At 39.0% G+C, this 22,409-nt stretch overlaps 1 protein-coding gene across 4 annotated transcripts; it reads left to right on the plus strand.

The window, feature by feature from the left end:
• Nucleotides 1-29: 29 nt before the first annotated feature.
• Nucleotides 30-21,209, plus strand: LOC117291146. Of its 4 annotated transcripts, none has more exons than XM_033772696.1 (12): nt 30-43; nt 1,397-1,466; nt 3,458-3,513; nt 5,200-5,366; nt 6,362-6,667; nt 8,317-9,543; nt 10,590-10,733; nt 11,991-12,224; nt 13,545-13,702; nt 14,084-14,277; nt 16,272-16,385; nt 20,272-21,209. In XM_033772696.1, the coding sequence occupies exons 2-12, from the start codon at nt 1,407-1,409 to the stop codon at nt 21,125-21,127; spliced, it is 3,516 nt and encodes a 1,171-aa protein (XP_033628587.1). In that variant the 5' UTR covers nt 30-43; nt 1,397-1,406; the 3' UTR covers nt 21,128-21,209. The 4 variants fall into 4 exon arrangements, with proteins under 4 accessions (XP_033628587.1, XP_033628586.1, XP_033628584.1 ...); XM_033772695.1 differs by lacking the exon at nt 30-43 and adding an exon at nt 388-426; XM_033772693.1 differs by lacking the exon at nt 30-43 and having other exon boundaries at nt 1,271-1,466.
• Nucleotides 21,210-22,409: the final 1,200 nt, after the last annotated feature.

Raw genomic sequence — 22,409 nt, forward strand, 5'->3', positions numbered from 1 at the left:
AATTAATTTCTCATTCGACAATGGCTGATCATAACAGAAGAAGGTAAGCCCACCGGCAGGAAACCATAATGGCGGTTTATTTAAACGGTTTCAAAGTATACTTTCTAGAATCTATATATTGCTTAGGTTCTCAGTTAGTTGTCTAATGAGAAGTTAAACCGCTGATGAGGGGGAGAGCTGGACAAATGATAATTTAAGCCTGAAATTAAAATTTTCAAATAGAGTCACGTCGCGACATCCCACCCATGGAGTGACGACGCGTCGTCACTGTGGGATGGTCCACAACCTCAGTCGATGATGTGTGCCAAGCAATGAATGTGGATTGAAGATCAGTACAGGACCACAATACACAACACAACAAAGCCTAAGGCATTGTGAAAGAAATATTATTGGTCTCCGTTGACTTAAAGGCAGTGGACACTATTGGTAATTAATTACTCAAAATAATTATTAGCATAAAACCTTTCTTGGTGACGAGTAATGGGGAGAGGTTGATGGTATAACTATAAAACATTGTGAGAAACGGCTCCCTCTGAAGTGCCATAGTTTTCGAGAAAGAAGTATTTTTCCACGAATTTGATTTCAAGACCTCAAATTTAGAACTCGAGGTCTCGAAATCAACCATCTAAACGCACACAACTTCGTGTGACAAGGGTGTTTTTTTCTTTCGGTATTTTATCTTGCAACTTCGATGACCGATTGAGCTCAAAGGTTTGTTTTTTTATGCATTATGTTGAGATCACACCAACTGTGAAGGCTAGTCTTTGACAATTACCAAAAGTGTCCACTGCCTTTAATTGTAAATACTTATATAGGATTATAATTCAAGCGTATGTTTTGTATTTGGAACAAGGTTTATAAATAACATTGTTGCTTTGTTGTTTTCATCTAATTATTCCTTTTTTATGCAATTTGTTTTCATTAATTTTAAATGTGGGAATGGATGTACTCCTAGAACTATGAGGTTTGTTCCGCTCTTGTCTGATAGCGGAACAAACCTCATAGTTCTAAGAGTAGGATGGATGGTTGATGGATTATTTACACTCATCAATCAATCAATCCAGTCAAAGTCTATTATTTAATTTTTAGCTTCTGTTAGGCTTGTCACTCATTAACGAGGCCCATAAATATTGATACCTCACCATGCAATTGCAATGCCTCCGTCAACTCATTCTGCTACCGTCTCCACAAATGGAATGACATGGTTTATTATTTGCTGCTTATAAATAGAGTATCAAATCGCATTCTATTTCTTATTGTAAAGTTTTTAAATGTCTTCACAATTGTGCATTATTGTAATGACTAAAATAACAGCATTAAAACGTAACTGGATGAATAATGACAAACCCATAGTTTATTGTAAAGCATTATATTAAAATATTATGTTACTCAGCAGGAATTCAGCCATGAAATCAACATCAGGTGTCAAAAAACAAAGAACTCAAGTTGGAGTGGAGAGAAGCAAGGTAAGGGAACTTCGGAATTTAGGATTGCTGTTTTTTCCTCAACTGGCCTAACTGTTATTTGTTCATGATTATACCTAGAACCTAAGTCTCCTGACGATGACTAGACATTTAGAGCAAGCTAGTCGAAACAATGAGACCAATTCAAGAACTGACTCTGCGTTAGTGCATTTAAGTACGATCATATAGGCTAAAGTAGTAGTCCCAGCCAATTTCTACACCTTCTGCCCGGGATAAAGTTAAAGACACTGGCCACTATTGGTAATTGCCAAAGACCAGTCTTCTCACTTGGTGTATCTCATTGTATACATAAAATAACAAACCTGTGAAAATTTTAGCTCAATCGATCGTCGAAGTTGCGAGATATGAATGAAATAAAAAACACCCTTGTCACACGAAGTTGTGTGCTTTCCGATGCTTGATTTCGAGACCTCAAAATCTAATATTGAGGTCTCAAAATCAAATTCGTAAAAAATTACTTCTTTCTCGAAAACTACGTTACTTCAGAGGGAGCTGTTTTTCACAATGTTTATTCTATCAACAGCTCTCAATTACTCGTTACCAAGTAAGTTTTTATGCTAATAATTATTTTGAGTAATTACCAATAGTGTCCACTGCCTTTAACAGCAAACAATATGAGGTATAATAAAATTGCATACAGTGTCTTATTTCCATGTTCCTAATTAGACATTTGAAAGAAAAGGACTTATTTGCTCCACTGATGCAAGTGTATTTAAAGTGAGCCGCTTGATTGTTTTAATCCATAGGATAGTAGAGTTGCATACAACAAAATTAACCTGTGCAAATTTCATTTCAAAAAGTGGTCGCGTCTCTATGAGATATCGCCCCCAAAAGGAGCTGGTATGTCCACGCAGGAAGAATAAGCCCTATAGAAATACACATTCTGAGAAACATACTGCAGTAACGCTTCTCAGATTCAAATTTGGGGGCATAAAAACTGATATCTTGTTACATATCCACATCACTTCGAAATTGGAATGAGGTGTTTCTCAAAATTCTTTGTACTACCGAAAGCTGCTGTAGGCTTCTAACCAATAGCTTTTATTGCCATTAATTTTAAGAGTGATTGCCAAAATGTATACTGATCCCTTTAAAGCCATTGGACACTTTTGGTAAACAGTATTGTCCAAGGCCCACACTTCGTGTATCACAACTTCTATATAAAATAACAAACCTGAGAAAATTTAGGCTCAATCGGTCATCGGAGTCGGGAGAAAATAATGGGAAAAACCCACCCTTGTATCCGCATGTTTCGCCGTGTCATGACATGTGTTTTAAAACAATCCGTAATTCTCGATATCGAAAATTGATAATGTTATAGTGTTTCCATTTCATGGAATAATATTTCAAGAGAAGTCTTTCACCACTACCTTCTGTAAACCCTGTAGGTTATTTGTAAATCTGTAAAAAAAATAAAAATTTCCGTACCGAAAATGTCCAATGGCTTTAAACGAAAGTGTCCTGGCCGAGCGGTAAAGAGCACCGAATTCAAACTCTGGTGTTTCTGATCAGCAGAGTGTGGGTTGGAGTACCCAGCCGTGACACTTGTGTCCTTAGCAAGACACTTGACCATTGCTTTGTCCTTCGGATGGGACGTAAAGCCCTTGGTCCCATTTGTTGTGTAACGCATGTGAAAGAACCCAGTGCACTTATCGAAAAGAGAAGGGGTTCGCCCCGGTGTTCCTGGCTGTGGCTGCTTTATGCGCCGTAGCACCTTGTAAACCCTTATAAGGTGCTACATAATTGGGTCTCAGAATTCATAACTTTCAATAACCTCTCTTTCTGTACAAATGTATATATACTCAGCGCATTGAGCGCCTTGTTGGTAGATACGTGCGCTAAGACTTCGATATTATTATTATTGTTATAAAAGCAATTGCGACAGTCCTGCCTGTGTACTTCCAGGCCTGTGATCACTTACTTACCATTTTTCCCCCTTTTTTCTCCCCATTTTTTTTCCTTCATAACGTCAGCCGAGTCAAGCCTCGCTGATATCAAGAGGACTGGCAGTAAAGTCTACCCATGTGAGGTAAAGTTATAATATGCATGTTATATGGATGCGACTTTTCTTTATTGTCTTTCTGCTATCGATAAGTGTTTGATATTAAAGGAACACGTTGCCTTGGAACGGACGAGTTGGTCAAAACAAAAGCGTCTGTAACCGTTTTTTATATAATGCATATGGTTGGGAAGATGTTTTAAAAGTAGAATACAATGATCCACACAAGTTTGCCTCGAAATTGCGTGGTTTTTCTTCTACTGTGCGAACTAACACGGTCAGCCATTTATGGGAGTCAAAATTTTGACCCCCATAAATGGCCGACGTGTTAGTCGTCGAGGTAAAAGGAAAACCATGCAATTTCGAGGCATGTTTGTGTGGATCATTGTATTCTACTTTTACAACATCTTTCTACCCATATGCATTTTATAAAAGACGGTTACAAACGCTTTTCAAAGACCAACTCGACCGATCCAAGGCAATGTGTCCCTTTAACTTCAGCATTTTATTAATTTCTTTTTATAAAGTATTCTTTTAAACAGTTCAAATATGAATTTTGTAATTTGAAATGGATAATTGCAATGAAACCGCACTGGTGTGTTAAAGGCAGTGGACACTATTGGTAATTACTCAAAATAATTACTAGCATCAAACCTAACTTGGTGACGAGTAATGAGAGGTTGGTAGTATAAAACATTGTACGAAACGGCTCCCTCTGAAGTGACATAGTTTTCGAGAAAGAAGTAATTTTCCACGAATTTGATTCTGAGACCTCAGATTTAGAATTTGAGGTCCCATCTAAAAGCACACAAATTCGTGTGACAAGGGTGTTTTTTATTTCATTATTATCTCGCAACTTCGACGACCAATTGAGCTCAGATATTTACAGATTTGTTATTTTATGCATACGTTGAGACACACCAAGTGAGAAGACTGGTCTTTGACAATTACCAATAGTGTCCAGAGTCTTTAAGGGCGTCATGGCCGAATGGTCTAGGGCAGTGTCAGACTCAAGTTCTGTAATTTACAGAATGTAGGTTCAAACATTGGCCTTGTCAGTTGTGACACTTGTGTCCTTGAGCCGGACATGTTATCATAATTGCTTCTCTCCACCCAGGAGTACAAATGGGTACCAGTGAGATCTGGGGAGTAACCTGCGATGGACTGGCATCCTGTCATCGTGTCTAGGGGAAATAGACTTTCCACTTTTTGTAAAGTTTCGAAATTAATTTAAGTCGTCAATTTTAATCAATCTGAGGAGAGCTGTAAACTTTGACCTAAATAATGTACATCGATATTGCGCTTTACAAAATGCCTACTTAATATTAGACAGTGCTCTAGAATTGCAAAGGTCTGTTTTATGCTTGTGCTTTTTTTCATAGAGTTCGGAAAGTACTGAGAATACAGTGTTAACACACAAAATTAATATTCTGTATCCCCGATGCAAGTTTAACATTGATTAAATCCTTGTTGTACCCGCTGCTAAAACATAGGGTTTCAATGTAGCTACCGGGCAATCACGGTCGTCTAGTTGGTATGACACTGCTCTAGAGTTGTAAATGTCTTGGGTTAGAATCCCACCAGAGTAATAAGCTTGTGATTTTTATTTTCACATAGCTCGGGAAAGCACTGAGTATACAGTGCTAACACACATGCAGTGCGGGTAAAACCAGAATTAATATTCCTATTATTATATTATTGTTATTTTCTGATCAGATGCAATGGTGATGACTGCAGCAGCCCACCTTCTGTTCAGTCAGGCTTCTCTCTCTACTCTTCGGACTCTACGGATAATACAGCTGTAGATGTCAACAGAGGGCTCAATCGATGCTCCAAACTCTTGGCTAACATGTTAGACACTGACCAAGGTGGCCCTGTGGAGAGTAAGTTAGCTTATAAATATTGCAGGTATCATCTTCCGATTCCTTTAAGACAAAATATACCTTTGGTTTATGGAACCGTTCAAGTGTTTTAACCCCATTGACCCATTTCACCTGACATCATCATCAGAACAATATTCAATGCGCCATACTGGTGGGCAATTTCACTGTGCGTTGTTTATATATAACTCTATGCTGTGCGTTATGCAGTGAAAGTGCGCATTTTAGGCGACGCGGCGTTAATACACGTAAACTTGCCCACCATCATGGTGAGTGTGGCATCAGTCGCTGCGTGTGACGCGCGTGCAAGGGGTCGGTGTATTATAATGAAGATGTAATACAATAAAACTAACATGTGAAAATCTCATATGAAAAGGTCACGTTTTTGATATATTGCCGAAAATCCAGAGTGAAGATGTCTATTCAGGAAGAATAATCTCTTCATCTGAGAAACATCACTGACAGTCACACTTCTCAGATTCAAATTTTTTATCATAAAAGTGATGTGTTATAACCACATTACAATGTACTTCAAAGTGAAATACTTCTCAAAATGCTTTATACCAACGAAAGCTGTTGCTTTCTACGGTATAAACCATTTTGATAAATACTTCACTACTGACAATGACAAGAGCAAGCTAGTCGAAATGTTGAGACCAATCAAGAACTCACTCCGTGGTAGTTACAACGAGAAGTCCCCTCAATCCACTAAAGCCAAAAGAGTAGTCCCGGCTGACTTCCTACCTTCTGCCCGGGTAAAAGTTTAAAAGCAGGAGAGCTGTTTTTGAACTTAGAGGTCTCCCAAAAATCAAAAATCTACTCTGCGGTAGTAGAAAATAAAGCAGAAACAAGATCCTAGAAGAACATAATCTGCCAATCAAATAGATACACATGTGATGATACCGCAAATCAAATATGCATTGATACCTCATCATGTAATGCCTCAAATCCAGTGTAGCAATTTGGTATTAATATTTTTCACTGGTATGCTTTTATAGTTGGCAGAGCAACTTACAAACACCAGACACAGAGGCCGAAGACAACCAGCAAAGCTCGCAAAAGTGTGTCCAGTGCTCAGGAATCCAAACTCACCCAAGGTAGCCGGAAGAAGCCTGGGCAAAATGTCAAGACATCTTCTCATACCAACAAAAGTAGCGCCAAGAATCACAGGAGGAAAGATGCGCCAACGTCTTCAACATCTGTATCTACTCAGGCCAAACGCAGAGGAGTTGAGACGGCAGAGGCATCCCGAAAAGGGCTGTCATCTGTACATGTCATTCCTACTGGTAGTAGCTCTTCGGCAGGTATGTACTTGTGACAGTATTTCGTTTTTGCAAAAGAAGTCGAGGTATTTCCAAAACAAAAAGACTGTCACATTGACCCTTGCATGCTTTATTTTCTTTCTTTATAAATGTGCGTTTCGGGACACTTTAACTTACTTTGTCATCCGTTGAACCAGTGCAGCATTTAGTTTAGTAGTAGACATTTATTTCAATATTGGCAACAACAACAAAAGCATCAAATGTAATACAAGCATTATACAGTCTACAGAATTGAGACATAATTACAACATGGCTAAAGATACTCCGTTAAGTTATTACCAACATGCAGGGAGAATTTGAAGCATAGTGCTTTTTAAAAATTTACCCTGGGACAGACAAGACTAGGACTAGACAAGGACAGACAGACGGACGAGACCAGCCAGATAAGTAAATAGGTACATTGTTTTGAGTGAAACAAGATGGTTACAATGACATTTAACAGTTATCACTATTGGCCTAGTAAATACATATATTTAAGAAAGACGTTTTAATTTTCCTTGAGAAACTTTCAAGCGTGAGGGATTGCTTAATGCTGGTTTGGAGGTTGTTCCAAAATATTATACCATTTGAAATAAGACTATTTTTAGAATATGAAGTTCGGCTGAAGTAAATATGAAAATCACCCTTTGATGCACCACGAGTGTTATGTGAATGAACTGATGAAGATAGGGTAAACAATCATTTTACAGCAGTTTAGGTGCTCCAACACTGGAGGGTTACCTCCTCTGGTTGCAACCCCCATTTGTACGTTCATAGTATTCATAACTTTATTTATTTACTTGTTACCAATATTCCTGTAATTTTGTTGTTGTACAAATGGAAATAAAACAAACAAACAAACAAACAAACAAACAAACAAACAAACAAACAAACAAACAAACAAACTCTCTTATTGATGAAAATAATGACGAGAAGAACTGTGCACATGTATGACCTCCCCAAAGTGAGAAGAACTGTGTACATGTATGACCTCCCCCAAGTGAGAAGAACTGTGCACATGTATGACCTCTCCCAAGTGAGAAGAACTGTGTACATGTATGACCTCCCCCAAGTGAGAAGAACTGTGTACATGTATGACCTCCCCCAAGTGAGAAGAACTGTGTACATGTATGACCTCCCCCAAGTGAGAAGAACTGTGTACATGTATGACCTCCCCCAAGTGAGAAGAACTGTGTACATGTATGACCTCCCCCAAGTGAGAAGAACTGTGTACATGTATGACCTCCCCAAAGTGAGAAGAACTGTGCACATGTATGACCTCCCCCAAGTGAGAAGAACTGTGTACATGTATGACCTCTCCCAAGTGAGAAGAACTGTGTACATGTATGACCTCTCCCAAGTGAGAAGAACTGTGTACATGTATGACCTCTCCCAAGTGAGAAGAACTGTGTACATGTATGACCTCCCCCAAGTGAGAAGAACTGTGTACATACGTATGACCTCCCCCAAGTGAGTGATGTAAGCTGGCAGATGGTCTGGTATATTGAAATGCATCTAAGCCCCAGTGCAATGCCTGCAATGTGGCTACTCCTTACAAAGATCTAATTATCTACTTGTGGTTAAAGAGGCAGTCTGCTTTAAGTTATTAACGTTATTTGGAGTCTTATATTGTTTTGTTTACTCACCCACAGAGAGATCTGGTGCCAAGCTTGTGGCTTCAGTCCACAAATTAAATCCCAGGATCAAGTCGCATCCATCAGCTCCAGGATTCCAGGACTGCTTAATGTCCTCTACACCAGAGCTGAGAGAGTCGCCTTCTAAACTCGGTTCAGCTGAAAGTGCAAAGTCTCTGGAGCGTAATGGCAAACCAGAGGTGCAGAGGTCTGCTAACCCTTTAAGGCTTACGAAATATTCAGTCGCACCGACCACCCAAGAAGACAAAGTACCTCACAAAATAAGAGGCGAGTCAGTTGAAGAGATTCCAAGAGAAGCAGAGGAATCCTTGGCTTTTGCAAGATTCTCTGGTAGTAGAGTTCTGGAACCAGATATAGATTACAGGCGAAGGTATCATCAAGGTTCTGTTATTGACAAAAACTTATATCAAGGTCACAGAGAGGAGAGTTATTCAAACTTGCCAGCCCAAAAGGGTGAACAAAAGGTGGACTCAATGCCAACATACCAAGCAATGAGAAATGGTCCGCGATCTTCCCCCACAACACAGCATCCTTCTCTTGTCCCTGTGAGCGATCAAGACTATATCAAGAGGGTTCACCCACCCCTAAAGAACAGTCAAGATATACTCAGAGACCTCGTGCAGCAGTTGACAGTCCACAACCAGAGCCACAAACATTCTGACGTCAACACTCAGGATCTTCTACAAGGTTTGATTCAGGACGGTGGTGGGCCTGTCCAGGTAGACAGACTTGCTGAGGTAGACAGACTTGCTGTCCGGGAAACTGAAGATGTAAACGTGTCGACTGGACGTCACGTAGGGGAAGACCAGCTTCACACTAATGAGGGAAGTTGTGTAAAACAAGACACTCGACTAGACGTTGACCAGAACGGCGATCCATCCCTGAGACAGCTCCTGTCTGATTTCAGAAAAATTCACCCCGTGGTTTCAGTCGGTAGGCGAGAAGAAACAAGTCGGTCAGTTCACCCTGTCCTGGACCCAAGAAGGGTCGACGAAGGACCTGCTGATAGACACACACCAGAACTGTTGAGGGGTAATGATAACCTAGTGTCTTCTGAGGAGATGAAAGGTAACGAGGGATCGCCACAACGAGTCACATTTTTAACGCCTTCTAAAGCTCAACATGATGAGAATGAGATAGTAGGTCAGGGGTCAACACCTTACCCCCATCAAGATGGCCAGAGAATTCCAACTGTTGAGACAGACATGCAGAACTTGCCAGTAGGTTAGTACATTTGTTTTTTTTTTCGGGTTTTTTTCAGGCCGTTGGTCCTGTGTGCTTTGTTAAAGAACCCAGTGCTCCTGGTTTGATTGGCTGCGTATTGCGCCACAGCACCTTGTAAACCATTGCATGGTGCTACATTATGTTTAAAAGGAGTAGGTCTCAAACATAAGCCCTTTTCGAAACGACGGCGTCTGCGTTGGATTCAGCTTCAGGCTCCCTTATCTCGTCTGAAGCCCCGACTGAGCGCGTACGCAAAGCACGCACAATTGCCAAAACAACCGCGGGGCCAAGCTAGCATCCGGAGCCGAAGCCGTGGTTTCGAAAAGGGTTTCAGTCCCACATACCTTGCAGGTGAAGCGCCTTGAGCGTCACTGAGTCACTGAGTGACGGATATGAACGCTATATCAAGTCTATGGAATATTCATTTCAAGTTATCCTCGAGTAAGATGCTTCACTGTAAGTTCTTCTCTTCACACTTCACGAATGGGTACCTGCAAGAAAGGTAGGGGTTGATTTTGTGGTTGAAAAGCCTTAAAGACACTGGACACTATTGGTAATTGTCAAAGACCAGTCTTGGTGTATCTCAACATATGCCTTTAAAGTAACAAACCTTGAGCTCAATTGGTCGTCGAAGTTGCAAGATAAGAATGAAAGAAAAATCTCCCTTGTCACACGAAGTTGTGTGCTTTCAGATGCTTAATTTCGAGACCGCAATTTTTAATTTTGAGGTCTCGAAATCAAATTCGTGGAAAATTACGCCCCTTCAGAGGGAACCGTTTCTCACAATGTTTTATACTATCAACCTCTCCCCATTACTCGTTACCAAGTAAGGTTTTATGCTAATAATCGTTTTCAGTAATTACCAATAGTGTCCACTGCCTTTAAGCCTAGCTTTTGCAAGCTGCTTATCAACCAAAAGGACCTATGGTACATGCACAAAAATAGTTAATGACATGACACTTCAACCCTAGCAGAGTCTTTCTTGAAGGCTATATTCAATCTGATGATAACTAAACCCTTTACCCCTAACCCTTCCTTTATATCAGAACAAGGCATTTCAAGTCCTCGTAGGAGCTCAGAGCCGTTGTTGATGGACCCAAGAGGAACGGCTATCAGACAGAGAGCAATGCAGCAAATCACAACTATGAAATATTTGATCAGAGAGCTGCAGGCTGTACTTGCAGACCACGGTAAGTTCCTGCAAAATTAACATGCCTATGATATTTTTTCACAGGACTCTGAGTATACAGTGCTAACACACATCGGTGTATGGGTAAAAAAAAAAAAAAAAAAGTTTAACGTCTCTTATAATCGTTGCGGTACCCGCTGCCAAAACATAGGATTTGAAGTGCCTCTAGCTGCCGGGCAACCTCGGTAGCCTGGTTGGTAAGGCACTGCTCTAGAATTGCAAGGGTCGTGGGTTCGAATCCCACCTGAGTAACATGCCTGTGATATTTTTCCACAGGACTCGGGGAAAGTACTGAGTATACAGTGCTAACACACATCAGTTGATGGGAAAAAAATATATAGTATTCTTTGTCCCCGATGCAAATTTAACATCTCTTATTTATAAACTTCAAAGATTTCAATATTTAAAAGAATGATCCACTTTATGGAGTCAGGAGAAATGGTCTCATGAGATAACAAAAAACAAGTAATGAACACAGGCCTTAAATAACATGGAGGCCAAGGCATCTGCTCCCTGGTCTCGGCCTTACTGCTCCTTCGGAAGTTTCTCATAGACTTTAGGATGGTCCAATGGAAGTACCCTCTTCGAAGTGAATATTTTCTCAAAATGCATTTACTGTCTCAAGCTGCTGTACTTCTTACCAACTAAATTTTTATATTGCTGTTAACTTTCGGAGTCATTAACAAGCGTGTACAGACCCTTTAAAGGCACTGTACACATTTGGTAATTGTCACAGACCAGTGTTTTCACTTGGTGTATCCCATCATAAGCATAAAATAACAAGCCTGTGAAAATTCGGGCTGAATCGGTCATCAAACTTGCGAGAAAATGATGTAAAAAAAACCACCCTTTTTGGATGAATTTGTGTGCTTTCAGATAGGAATAAAAGACTTCTAGCTAGAAGTCTTTTAATGTTTTAGTGAGAAATTACCTCTTTCTCAAAAATTACATTACTTCAGAGGGAGTCGTTTCCCACAATGTTTTATACTGTCATACTATCATACTATTAAAAACCTAAGTCCTAAGTTAGGACGAGTAACTCGTCAAAACTCGAGATAAGACTCTCCATAGAATTCCATCTTTTACTGAGGCTTCGATCGACTGTACATCCCAGATCGTTGACAGATGGTAGTGAAAACGTCAGAGAGCATTTGTTTTTCATTTGTTGCTGAGTGCCATGATCTAGATGGAATGGCGCTATACAAATCTGGTTATAATTATTATTATTATTATTATTATCTTATTTGATTTGAAACAGGTGACTTGGAGGTAAATAGGCTGCTGGGTGAAATTGATGAGACATGCAACACTCTCCCATACACAACACAGAAGCAGCTATTAGACCTCAACACGGAGGTCCTGCTAGCTTTCCAGCCTCTGCAATCTGAGAATAGTCAGCTTCGAAGACGCCTTCGCATCGTCAATCATCAACTAAAGAGGCGTGAGACGATCGAGAAGGACAAGACTGACGCAGCGACTGTCAGCTTAGAGTGTGAGCTTGTAAATTCAATCCCTAGATCTGTGAAAATAAAATCAGGAAAATAATAGTACACAATTGGTTAGATTAAAAATGTAATCAATGTTGTTTTGGGGATTAAGATTTTTTTCTTTCTTTTCTTTTGAAATCCACAAATAATGAAGATGTGACCTACATGTTATCTTAGCTAACATACATGTAACTAAAGGCCTTTTCACACTACAAAAAATTGGACACGGATACGATCCGGATAATGTTCACTGACCTTTTCACACTACAACTTTTCAACAAGGTGTCGATCCGGATATGGCGCATTATCCGTGTCGAAACCAACCCTGCCCGGAAGGTGGGTTGATAAATCTCTATCTGTGTCGAAGATTCCAAAACGGATTGAAGGGCGTGTTGTGAACACCTCCGGGTTAATTTTTGATCTGTGTTGAGTGTGCATGGCGCCATCCGCGTAAAGAAAAAACGCGTACAAAAGGCGCTGCGTACAAAAGAAAAAGAAACCGCGGCCTGCTTCGACCCGTGTTAGACCTTGCAGTGTGAAACAGTCTGGATTGAAAGTAACACGTGTAACAAAAACGCTGATTTCGTGCAGAGCTAGTGTGAAAGCGAAGCTGTTTGTATCCGTGTTGAAATTTTACAGAACCAACATGGACCCTATCCGGATAAAGTTTGACACGGATCGAAGGTGAAAAGGATTTACTATATGTTTCGCTCCTAAGCTAGGAGCTTCTTCAGACTGGTGACCATGTCCAATGCTGTACTGCCTTGTTTACTTTTTTTTGTGGTCATAGAGGGCGTTGTAGGCGTGTTTGGGACTAGTTGATCATAAATGTTCTGGATTTTGCATGCCCCGTCTTTGAAAGTGTTCTACCCCTGCTTCTGATCCAAATTAAAAATCATTCCTCCATTACTGAGCAACGACCACGTTGCAGCCATCAACCACAGAATAAAGTGGCCGATGCCATGGTCTGACACAGAACCTTGCAAAACCACTAGATGGCTTAGGGAGGCCATTTGGATCGGACGCAGGGGGAAGAACACTCTCAACATAGATCTTTGGGCATACAAGCTCCAGAACATTTATGACCAATTAGTCCACACCAGGCCTACAATGCCCTCTATGACCCCCAAGAAAGGGTGTAAAAGGCAGTTGAGCGTTGGACATGGTCACCAGTCTGAAGAAGCTCCTAGCTAAGGAGTGAAATGGCAGAACTAAAATAAACCACATTATATTTGAAATTGAAAAAATTAACCACTTAATCCATGATTATAAACAATCCAGATGATTTTATTAAATTAATTTTCTTTTTTTGTTTTACACCCAAGTGCTGACAACTCAGGCTCTCAACGCCAATCTTCAAAAACAGCTTCGGGAGGAGAGGCGAGAAAAAGAGGAACTTCTGAAATCCAAACTTGAACTGAGTAAAACACTGGATGAGAAGGAACAACAGCACAAGGATATGCTCAGGATCATGGACGACAAGGTTTGAGGACATCTGACAAATATACTTTTTCAGAAAAAAAACATTACAACCAGCTTTATCCCTTAACCCTTTCATGCCGCATTTTTGTTTATTGATAAGTTGATCGTCTGTCCACATGAGCTTCTTACTTGTTTAATATGATGAACTTCTTGCTTGTTTAGTATGCAAATGGCGACCCCCCCAAAAAAAAAAAAAACCAGGTCACAATGTCACCCTCAAGAGTCCTGTTTCCCATTCTGAAAACTATGTGGCTGTGCAGTCTTTATTTTTCCTTTTACAACTATTTTTTCTTGAAGTGATGTATATGAGCGCTTTATAAGAAGCCACTATCGTTAATATTAGAATGATTTCAAATCTTGATTTGTTTGTATTACTCAATAGGACACAAATTTGCTGAAATCTCGCCAGGATTGCATCAAGGAGTTACAAGAGTTGCGTAGTGCGCGTACCGACTTGCAATCGCGCGTCGGCTATCTTGAGCTACAGGTAGAGGGCACCAACAAAGAAACTAAAATTCTGCAACTGAGTCTGGATCAGCGAGACAAAGAGATTACAAGATTGAAGAATCTTACACAGTGAGTACATTCTGTCCAGATGGATCGTTCAGATTGCTGTAGGTTTAATCATAGCCTCAAATCCCTAAGCCTAGGATTAAATCTTCTTTAAAGGCAGTGAACACTATTGGTAATTACTCAAAATAATTATTAGCATAGAACCTTTCTTGGTGACGAGTAATGGGGAGAGGTTGATGGTCTAAAACATTGTGAGAAACGGCTCCCTCTGAAGTGACGTAGTTTTCGAGAAAGAAGTAATTTTCCACGATTTTGATTTCGTGACCTTATAATTAGATTTTGAGGTCCAGAAATCAAGCATCCGAAAGCACAACTTTGTGTGACAAGGGTGTTTTTTCTTTCATTATTATCTTGCAACTTCAATGACCATTTGAGCTCAAATTTTCACAGGTTTGTTATTCTATGCATATGTTGAGATACATGATGTGAGTAGATTGGTCTTTGACATTTACCAATAGTGTCCAGTGTCTTTAAGGATTAGATGCCTCTGTGTGACCATCTTAAAAATAATTTTATTCACAGCAATGTTTTTGCTTGGTCCAAGTGCACCATTTAAAGGCGCTAGGATGTGCTAACATGCCTGTGTGCATTGGACCACATTGCCTCGGATCGGACATGTGGGTCTATAAAAAGCGGTTGTAACCGTTTGTTATGAAATGCATATGTTTTAAAAGTAGCATACACTGATCCACACAAATATGCCTCGATATTGGTGGCTTTCCTTTTGCTTTGCGAACTAACACGGTCGACCATTTATGGCCGACCGTGTTAGTCGACAAGGTTAAAGGAAAACCACGCAATTTCGAGGCATATTTGTGTGGATCATTGTATTCTGCTTTTAAAACATCTTTCCAACCTTATGCATTTTATAACAAACGATTAAAAATGCTTTTCAAAGACCAACTCGACCGGTCCAAGGCAACGTGTTCCTTCAAAGTTGGTGAGTTTATTCCTGTACAATTCAAAGTAATGTACATCTGACCAAATTGGTCCAAAGAATGTTTGAAGGTGCTTTGTTTTGGGGATATTGCCAATCCAGGGTGATTATCTCCAGGCACGGAGAATTATCCTTAAAGGAATGTTACAGAATTGGTAAGAAACAAAAATCGTGAAGATCACAGATTTACATAAAACTTACACAGTCTAATCATGATGATAGTTGAAAACATCCCTTGAAATATTTCTATCTGAAATGTCATGTTTGATGAGAAATAAATAAACGAACTTTGCGTTTGGAGTTTATTGCTCAGTGAGCGTTTTATTCATTTTGTTTTGGCGTCGATACAATGCAATATTTGTAATCGGTTTTTCACTATTCTCTCGTGACCCAGATGGCCGAACGATCTCAAACTTCTACAAGTTTGTCAGTTTATGTACATGGTGGATTTTATAAAGTGCTCACACTGCCAGCAACTGTTTTGTTTGCAAAAACTAATTCTGTAATGTTCCTATAATTAGAATACACAATTTTGGGGGATAAAAAGCGTTATATTTTTCCATGACTACATTATTGAAATGTGAAATGCTTCTTAAAATATATTATACTATCCAAAGCGACTGTACTTCTTACCACATTAATTGTAAAGGCAGTGGACACTATTGGTAATTACTCAAAATAAATTATTAGCATAGAACTTTTCTTTGTGAGAAACGGCTCCCTCTGAAGTGCCATAGTTTTTGAGAAAGAAGTATTTTTACACGAATTTGATTTCGAGACCTCGGATTTTGAACTTGAGGTCTCAAAATCAACCATCTAAATGCACACAACTTCGTGTGACAGGGGTGTTTTCTTCTTTCATGATTATCTTGCAAGTTCGTTACCCGATTGAGCTCAAATTTTCACAGGTGTGTTATTTTGTGCATATGTTGAGATGCACCAACTGTGAAGGCTAGTCTTTGACAATTACCAATAGTGTCCACTGCCTTTAAGAGTGATTACCAAACAGATACCGACCCTTTTTAACAAGGTTGTTATGATTTGTTGTTGTCTCTTCAAGGAGTCTCCATGAGCAGTTGAGGAAACTTCCACAGCCAGGAAATGAAGTTGCCTCATCTTTAAAGACATTGGATGGAATCAGTCTACAGAGAATGAATCGACTGCTCATGTCAAGGTCAGTGGAGTTCTACTTTTGTAAATCTAAATGTGATGTGATCAAGCAAAATGAGTCGTTTGTGGACCCAGGTATTTTGTAAAACATTTGAAAATAGTCTAGACCAGATTTCCAAAAAGGGCTCTAGTTAAGGAAGTGAGCGGCATTTTTGAGTAAAAGTTGGTAACATACCTGATTTAACTAATTTGGGGGTGCTGAATCCAAAAATGGTGGATACCAAGGCTAACTGTTAGTCCTTCACCCTGAAAAATCAAATTTAAAACAATACAGAAAACCTAGTAGCTACGGACTTCTCACGTGAAAAAAAGTCAGGTTCTGCTGTGGTTCCATATTGATGTTGTCAGGATACCACACAGGGCAGGTACCCGGGTGCAGGTCAGGTATCTGTAACAAGCTTTTGGGTGTACTGGATAGATCTACAACCAAATTGCACTTTCAGAGCGACCAACAGGTGCTTTCAATGTCATTTTGAAAGTATTTGAGTTGGTGTTTTTTCTAATAAAGAGTTATTTATTATTTGAACATAATTTCTCTGTTGTTAAAAGCACAAACCGTTGATTATTTTCTCTTATAATGTAGGCCTACACTACTTAAACAGGTAGGCCTACCAGGTGTAGTCTAGACTCAACAATGATACAGAAAATTGTATTGTATATCAACTTTGCAGTGCTCCCTGTTTTTGAGTAGGTTAGCTTTTAGTGTTCACACTCATGGCTTGAAATTATCTTACCAGTCAAAACATTTGATTTTAGAGGATTTTAAAGTAACTCATTTTTCGATTACAATCCTCCCCCGTTTTAGAAAGTATTCTCCACAGTTGACGAACCAATGTCACTGTTGTAGGCTAACAATTGAAAAAATAAATTCCAGTTTGTTTGTTTGTTGGCAGTATAACGCATTGTTAGTCGTGTTTGTACACACATGGACAAATTGCACACAAGAAGACGATAGTAAGATTCCGAAACATAGGACAACAAAATATGTATCCCCTCCATTGACAAAACAATCCACCCCTCTCTTTTCAGCTGGCTGTGAAGAACAAGGAAAAAACAAATATCTCTTTATTCATTATTACCGCTCAATCCACAAGTATAGACTCCTAATTTATTTTTGTAAGTCAGCTAGGCTGGTTCCCAGCAATGAATCATTCATGAAAGGTGTGCGTTTCTTCGATATTAGCAATCATAGTTTGGAGTACAATCTGAGGCAAAAAGCTTAAGTCAAAAGACTGTTTTAATTTTGGCCAGGTACCCCAGACTCTTACTTTGCTTTTCCAGCAATATTTTATTTGGGAAGAACAACAGGAGTTTAAACTTTTAAAACCAACTTCAAGAAAATTCTTAAACCCCCCAAAAATGAAAATAGTAAGTTAAAAATGGACCTAATCGTAAAAATGTCTAATACCCAGTGGACTTCTTTGCAATGTGATAGTATATGATTTTTGATTTAGATGACTCTGTACATGTTATAGTATAGGGTTTAAGTGGATGCTGGAAAGGATGACATACACTGAAAAGAAGATGCCTCCTTGCACCAAGCTGTTGTATGTGTTTCAGTAATGTTTCAGTACTACAAGGATACCTTCTCCGGTATACTTCTATCATAATATAACATAAAATCAGGTTAAATTTAGGAAAAACACTATTGGATTTTGGGAAATATCAGCTTGAATGGAATGCTTTGATGCGTCGATTCCATAGTAGAGGCATTTTTGTAATGTCATGTAATTGTATCTCCCCAAAGGAAATTAACATGTTTGTAAAATTGCATGTTTGCTTGAATCAGTTTCCTGAATGCAAGTCCATCTGCATGATGATTTGTGTTTTTTAGCAAGTCACTATTCAATCGAATTGCAATGTGTTGTGTACTATTAATTCTGTATTTTCTTTTATAGAAATGTCTCTGTAAGGACAGGGATGGGAGCCCAAATACTACAAAACATTTGTTTATAATTTATATACATTGGGTTATTTATTGGACATAATATTTAAAGTGACATCAAACTGAAACACTTCAAAATATCGCTTGATTTTCGCACTCTAAGTATCTTGAACTATTCTGACCAAAAAAAAGCTGACATACAAAAATAAAGTAGGAGTCTATACTTGTGGATTGAGCGGTAATAATGAATAAAGAGACATTTGTTTTTTCTTTGTTCTTCACACCTAGCTGAAAAGAGAGGGGGGGGATTGTTTTATCAATGGAGGGGATACATGTTTTGTTGTCCTTTGTTTCTGAATCTTACTATCGTCTTCTTGTGTGAAATTTGTCCGTGTGTACAAACACGACTAACAATGCGTTAAACTGCCAACAAACAAACAAACTAAGTTTTATTCAATTGTTAGCCTACAACAATAAGATTGGTTCGTAAACTGTGGAGAATACTTTTTAAAACGAGGGAGAATTGTAATCAAAAAATTAGTTACTTTAAAATCCTTTAAAATCTTTTTTTTTTTGACTGGTAAGATAATTTCAAGCCATGAAGTATGATTGTTGAGTCTAGACTACACCTGGTAGGCCTACCTGTTTAAGTAGCGTATATAGGTCTACATTATAAGAGAAAATAATCAACGGTTTGTGCTTTTAACAACAGAGAAATTATGTTCAAATAATAAATAACTCTTTATTAGAAAAAACACTAACTCAAATACTTTCAAAATGACATTGAAAGCACCTGTTGGTCCCTCTGAAAGTGCAATTTGATTGCAGATCTATCCAGTACACCCAAAAGCTTGTTACGGATACCTGACCTGCACCCGGGTACCTGCCCTGTGTGGTATCCTGACAACATCAATATGGAACCACAGCAGAACCTGACTATTTTTCATGTGAGAAGTCCGTCGTCTGCTAGGTTTTCTGTATTGTTTAAAATTTGATTTTTCAGGGTGAAGGACTAAAAATTAGCCTTGGTATCCATCATTTTCGGATTCAGCACCCCCAAATTAGTTAAATCAGGTATGTTACCAACTTTTACTCAAAAATGTCGCTCGAAGTTGGTTTTTTTGAAATCGGGTCTAGACTAAAAGAGCATATTATAGTCTTATGCTTGAAAACTGGTGTTGATACCTTCTTTGGTTCAACAGTTGTGAAGGTTGAAATGCCAAGAGATAACAGACAATGAAACTTAGAAAAGGGAGTTTAAAGTCGAGTTGTTTAATGAACGTACATCAGCACATTTTCTTTCAATGCTAATTTTAGGCTGTTTTGGATGTTATTTATCGGAAGAAAGGTGGCAATACAAAATAAGATATATTTTGGCATTTAGGTAGTTCTCAATGGGAACTACAGTATGATGACCCTGTCTTCATTGTGTAGTAATGACCTCTGGTTGGTGGCTGGCTGGCCTTCGGCTTGGTCCATTAAAAGTTGCCAGCCACCAACCAAGGTCGTAACCATGCAGTGAAGATCGCGCCATCACAGTGTTAGCTATTGGACACTTTCGGAACAGAAAAAAAAGAAAAAAGTTCACAGATTTACAAGTAACCTACAGGGTTTACAGTAAGGTAATGGTGAAAGACTTCCCTTGAAATATTAGTCCATGAAATGCTTTACTTTTTGAGAAACTATTAAAACAATTATCAATTCTCGATATCTAGAATTATGGATTTATTTTAAACACATGTCATGACATGGCGAAACGTGTGGAAACAAGGGTGGGTTTTCCCGTTATTTTCTCCCGACTCTGATGACTGATTGAGCCCAAATTTTCACAGGTTTTTAATTTTATATATAAGTTGTGATACACGAGGTGGTGCCTTTGGACAATACTTTTTTCCGAAAGTGTCCAATGGCTTTAAATGAAAACCTTAGGCTTCAATAATTGTCTTTAGGTTCTTTGAAAAATCTTTTGAAGTAAACTTTTAATTTTTTGTCACTTTATCTTCAGAAGTCCAAAAGCAGATAAAGAGAATCAGCCTTGTTGGTCAGATGATCAGTCATTATCCTTGATGCAGCCCTCTAAGATGTATCAACAAATCAATACCAAACAAACCTCAGATCCAAGATCGGATCCCAATCCACCAAAAAACCACTTTGCAAAGTCTCCAAAATCACCTACAAAGAAGAAGAGTCCAAATCGGCACGTCACATTTCAAAGGAGCACCGATGATGACAATCTGATCGCGAAAGACGTCAGTGGCTGGGCGAGGACAGATACACTCTGGAAAGGCCAGCAGATTTCCACTGGGGATTACGCCGCATCGGAAAGAAGCAGGCAACATACTCTGGATGTTCCACATGAAACATCATCGACCACTGAGAAGAACCTCTCTATATGGTTGAGTCCAATACCTGAAGACCTTGACGCTACGCAGTTAGCAGGTGCGTCCGCAAGACAGCTCGTTAAAGGCAATTATGTCTCAATGAGAGAAGGAGCATCTCAACAATCCGAAGCTAAGACACTTCAAGATCCTTATCAACGTGAAGATGATGACTTTGTTGGATCCATAGTTGAGCAAACCAATAAGCCATATGATCACCCCGTTCGAGAGAAATCTCATTCAGCATCGGAAGACAACTTCAGACCCAAGTCCGACTTACAATCCCCTATCCGACTTAGACCGTACAAATATCCCCATGAGGTGTTGTCTAAGGTCGAGACAGGGTCAGTTGTTTCGGATTCTACCATGTCGTCCGTAACTTCTCAGTATGAAGCTCAGTTTCAAATGGGGCTCAGGAATCTGGATTCGGAGATTGGAAAATTGCAAGCTAGTCTGAAATATTCCAACTTCAAGTCTTTATAGTTAGTACTATGTATTTAAAGGCACTGGACACTATTGGTAATTACTCAAAATAATTATTAGCATCAAACCTTACTTGGTAAGGAGTAATGGGGAGAGGTTGATTGTATATAACATTTGATTTCGAGACCTCAGAAAATTTAGATTTTGAGGTCTCGAAATCAAGCCTCTGAAAGCACACAACTTCGTGTTACAAGGGTGTTTTTTCTTTCATTTTATCTCGCAACTTCGACGACCAATCGAGCTCAATTGTTCACCGTTTTGTTATTTGATCATATGTTGAGATACACCAAGTAAGAAGACTGGTCTTTGACAATTACCAATAGTGTCCAGTGACTTTAGTAGGTGTTCATTTTGGCATTGGGGTAATGAATATAATTTGTTCTTACCCTTACATCAATTTGTATTAAAGATGCTATGTCAGATTTTTGGCCGATTTGACCCAAAAATTTTGATTTAAAATTCAATAGGTACTTTGATGGGGTTTGAGAAAGTTACAAGCTTTCATTTGAGCCATTGCTCGAAAAAGTCCACAAGTTATTAGTAGCAGTGAAATAAAGAGCTCAAAATTTGTTTTTGTCGGTATCCCGACAATATATCACGTGACCAATTCTTATGTGTTTTATAAGAAATGTTTTAATATTTTGTCATGGTTCCTGACCATTAAAAGTAAAAGTTAAACTTTTTTTCGTTAGAGCGGGTGATACTCTTTGAAGTACCATTCACTCAAAAAAAAAATATTTTTTTATGTTTGGGGCCAAAAATCTGACAAAGCATCTTTAAGCACTGTATACTCAGTCTTACCCAAGTTCTGTGAACAAAATCCACGGCCAAATTACAAGTGGGATTCAAACCTGGGCTAGCTTGATGGTTAGTGGTAACTCTATGAAAAGGTTGTGGGCTCGAATCCCATCCAAGATTTGCCTATGGAATTTCATACAAAATCATTCATAAATACCTTTTAAGACATTCCTATTGGTCGAGAGCAACGGCTGAAACAGTTGTGCCACATCACGCGACGCGCACAGCATTCCCTTATAAGGAGTTGTTTACCCGAGGGCGGCGGAGGGCTTTACCATTTCATAGCTAGAGGGGTGTTGTGTTGAAAGAAATCATTTAACAATTATATAATTTTTGCATTTATTTTTACTTTTTGACCAAAAAGTGATGATGTTTTGACCGAAAAGGTATTTATGAATGGGAATCAAAGTGTGTTGAATCGGTTTTCAACTAATGGTTTAAACCCGCCTAGGCCTGGTTCTTTATAATTTACCTCCACTTCGTC

This window comes from Asterias rubens, chromosome 6 (assembly GCF_902459465.1).
Source record: "Asterias rubens chromosome 6, eAstRub1.3, whole genome shotgun sequence".
Classification (NCBI taxonomy): Eukaryota; Metazoa; Echinodermata; class Asteroidea; order Forcipulatida; family Asteriidae; genus Asterias; species Asterias rubens.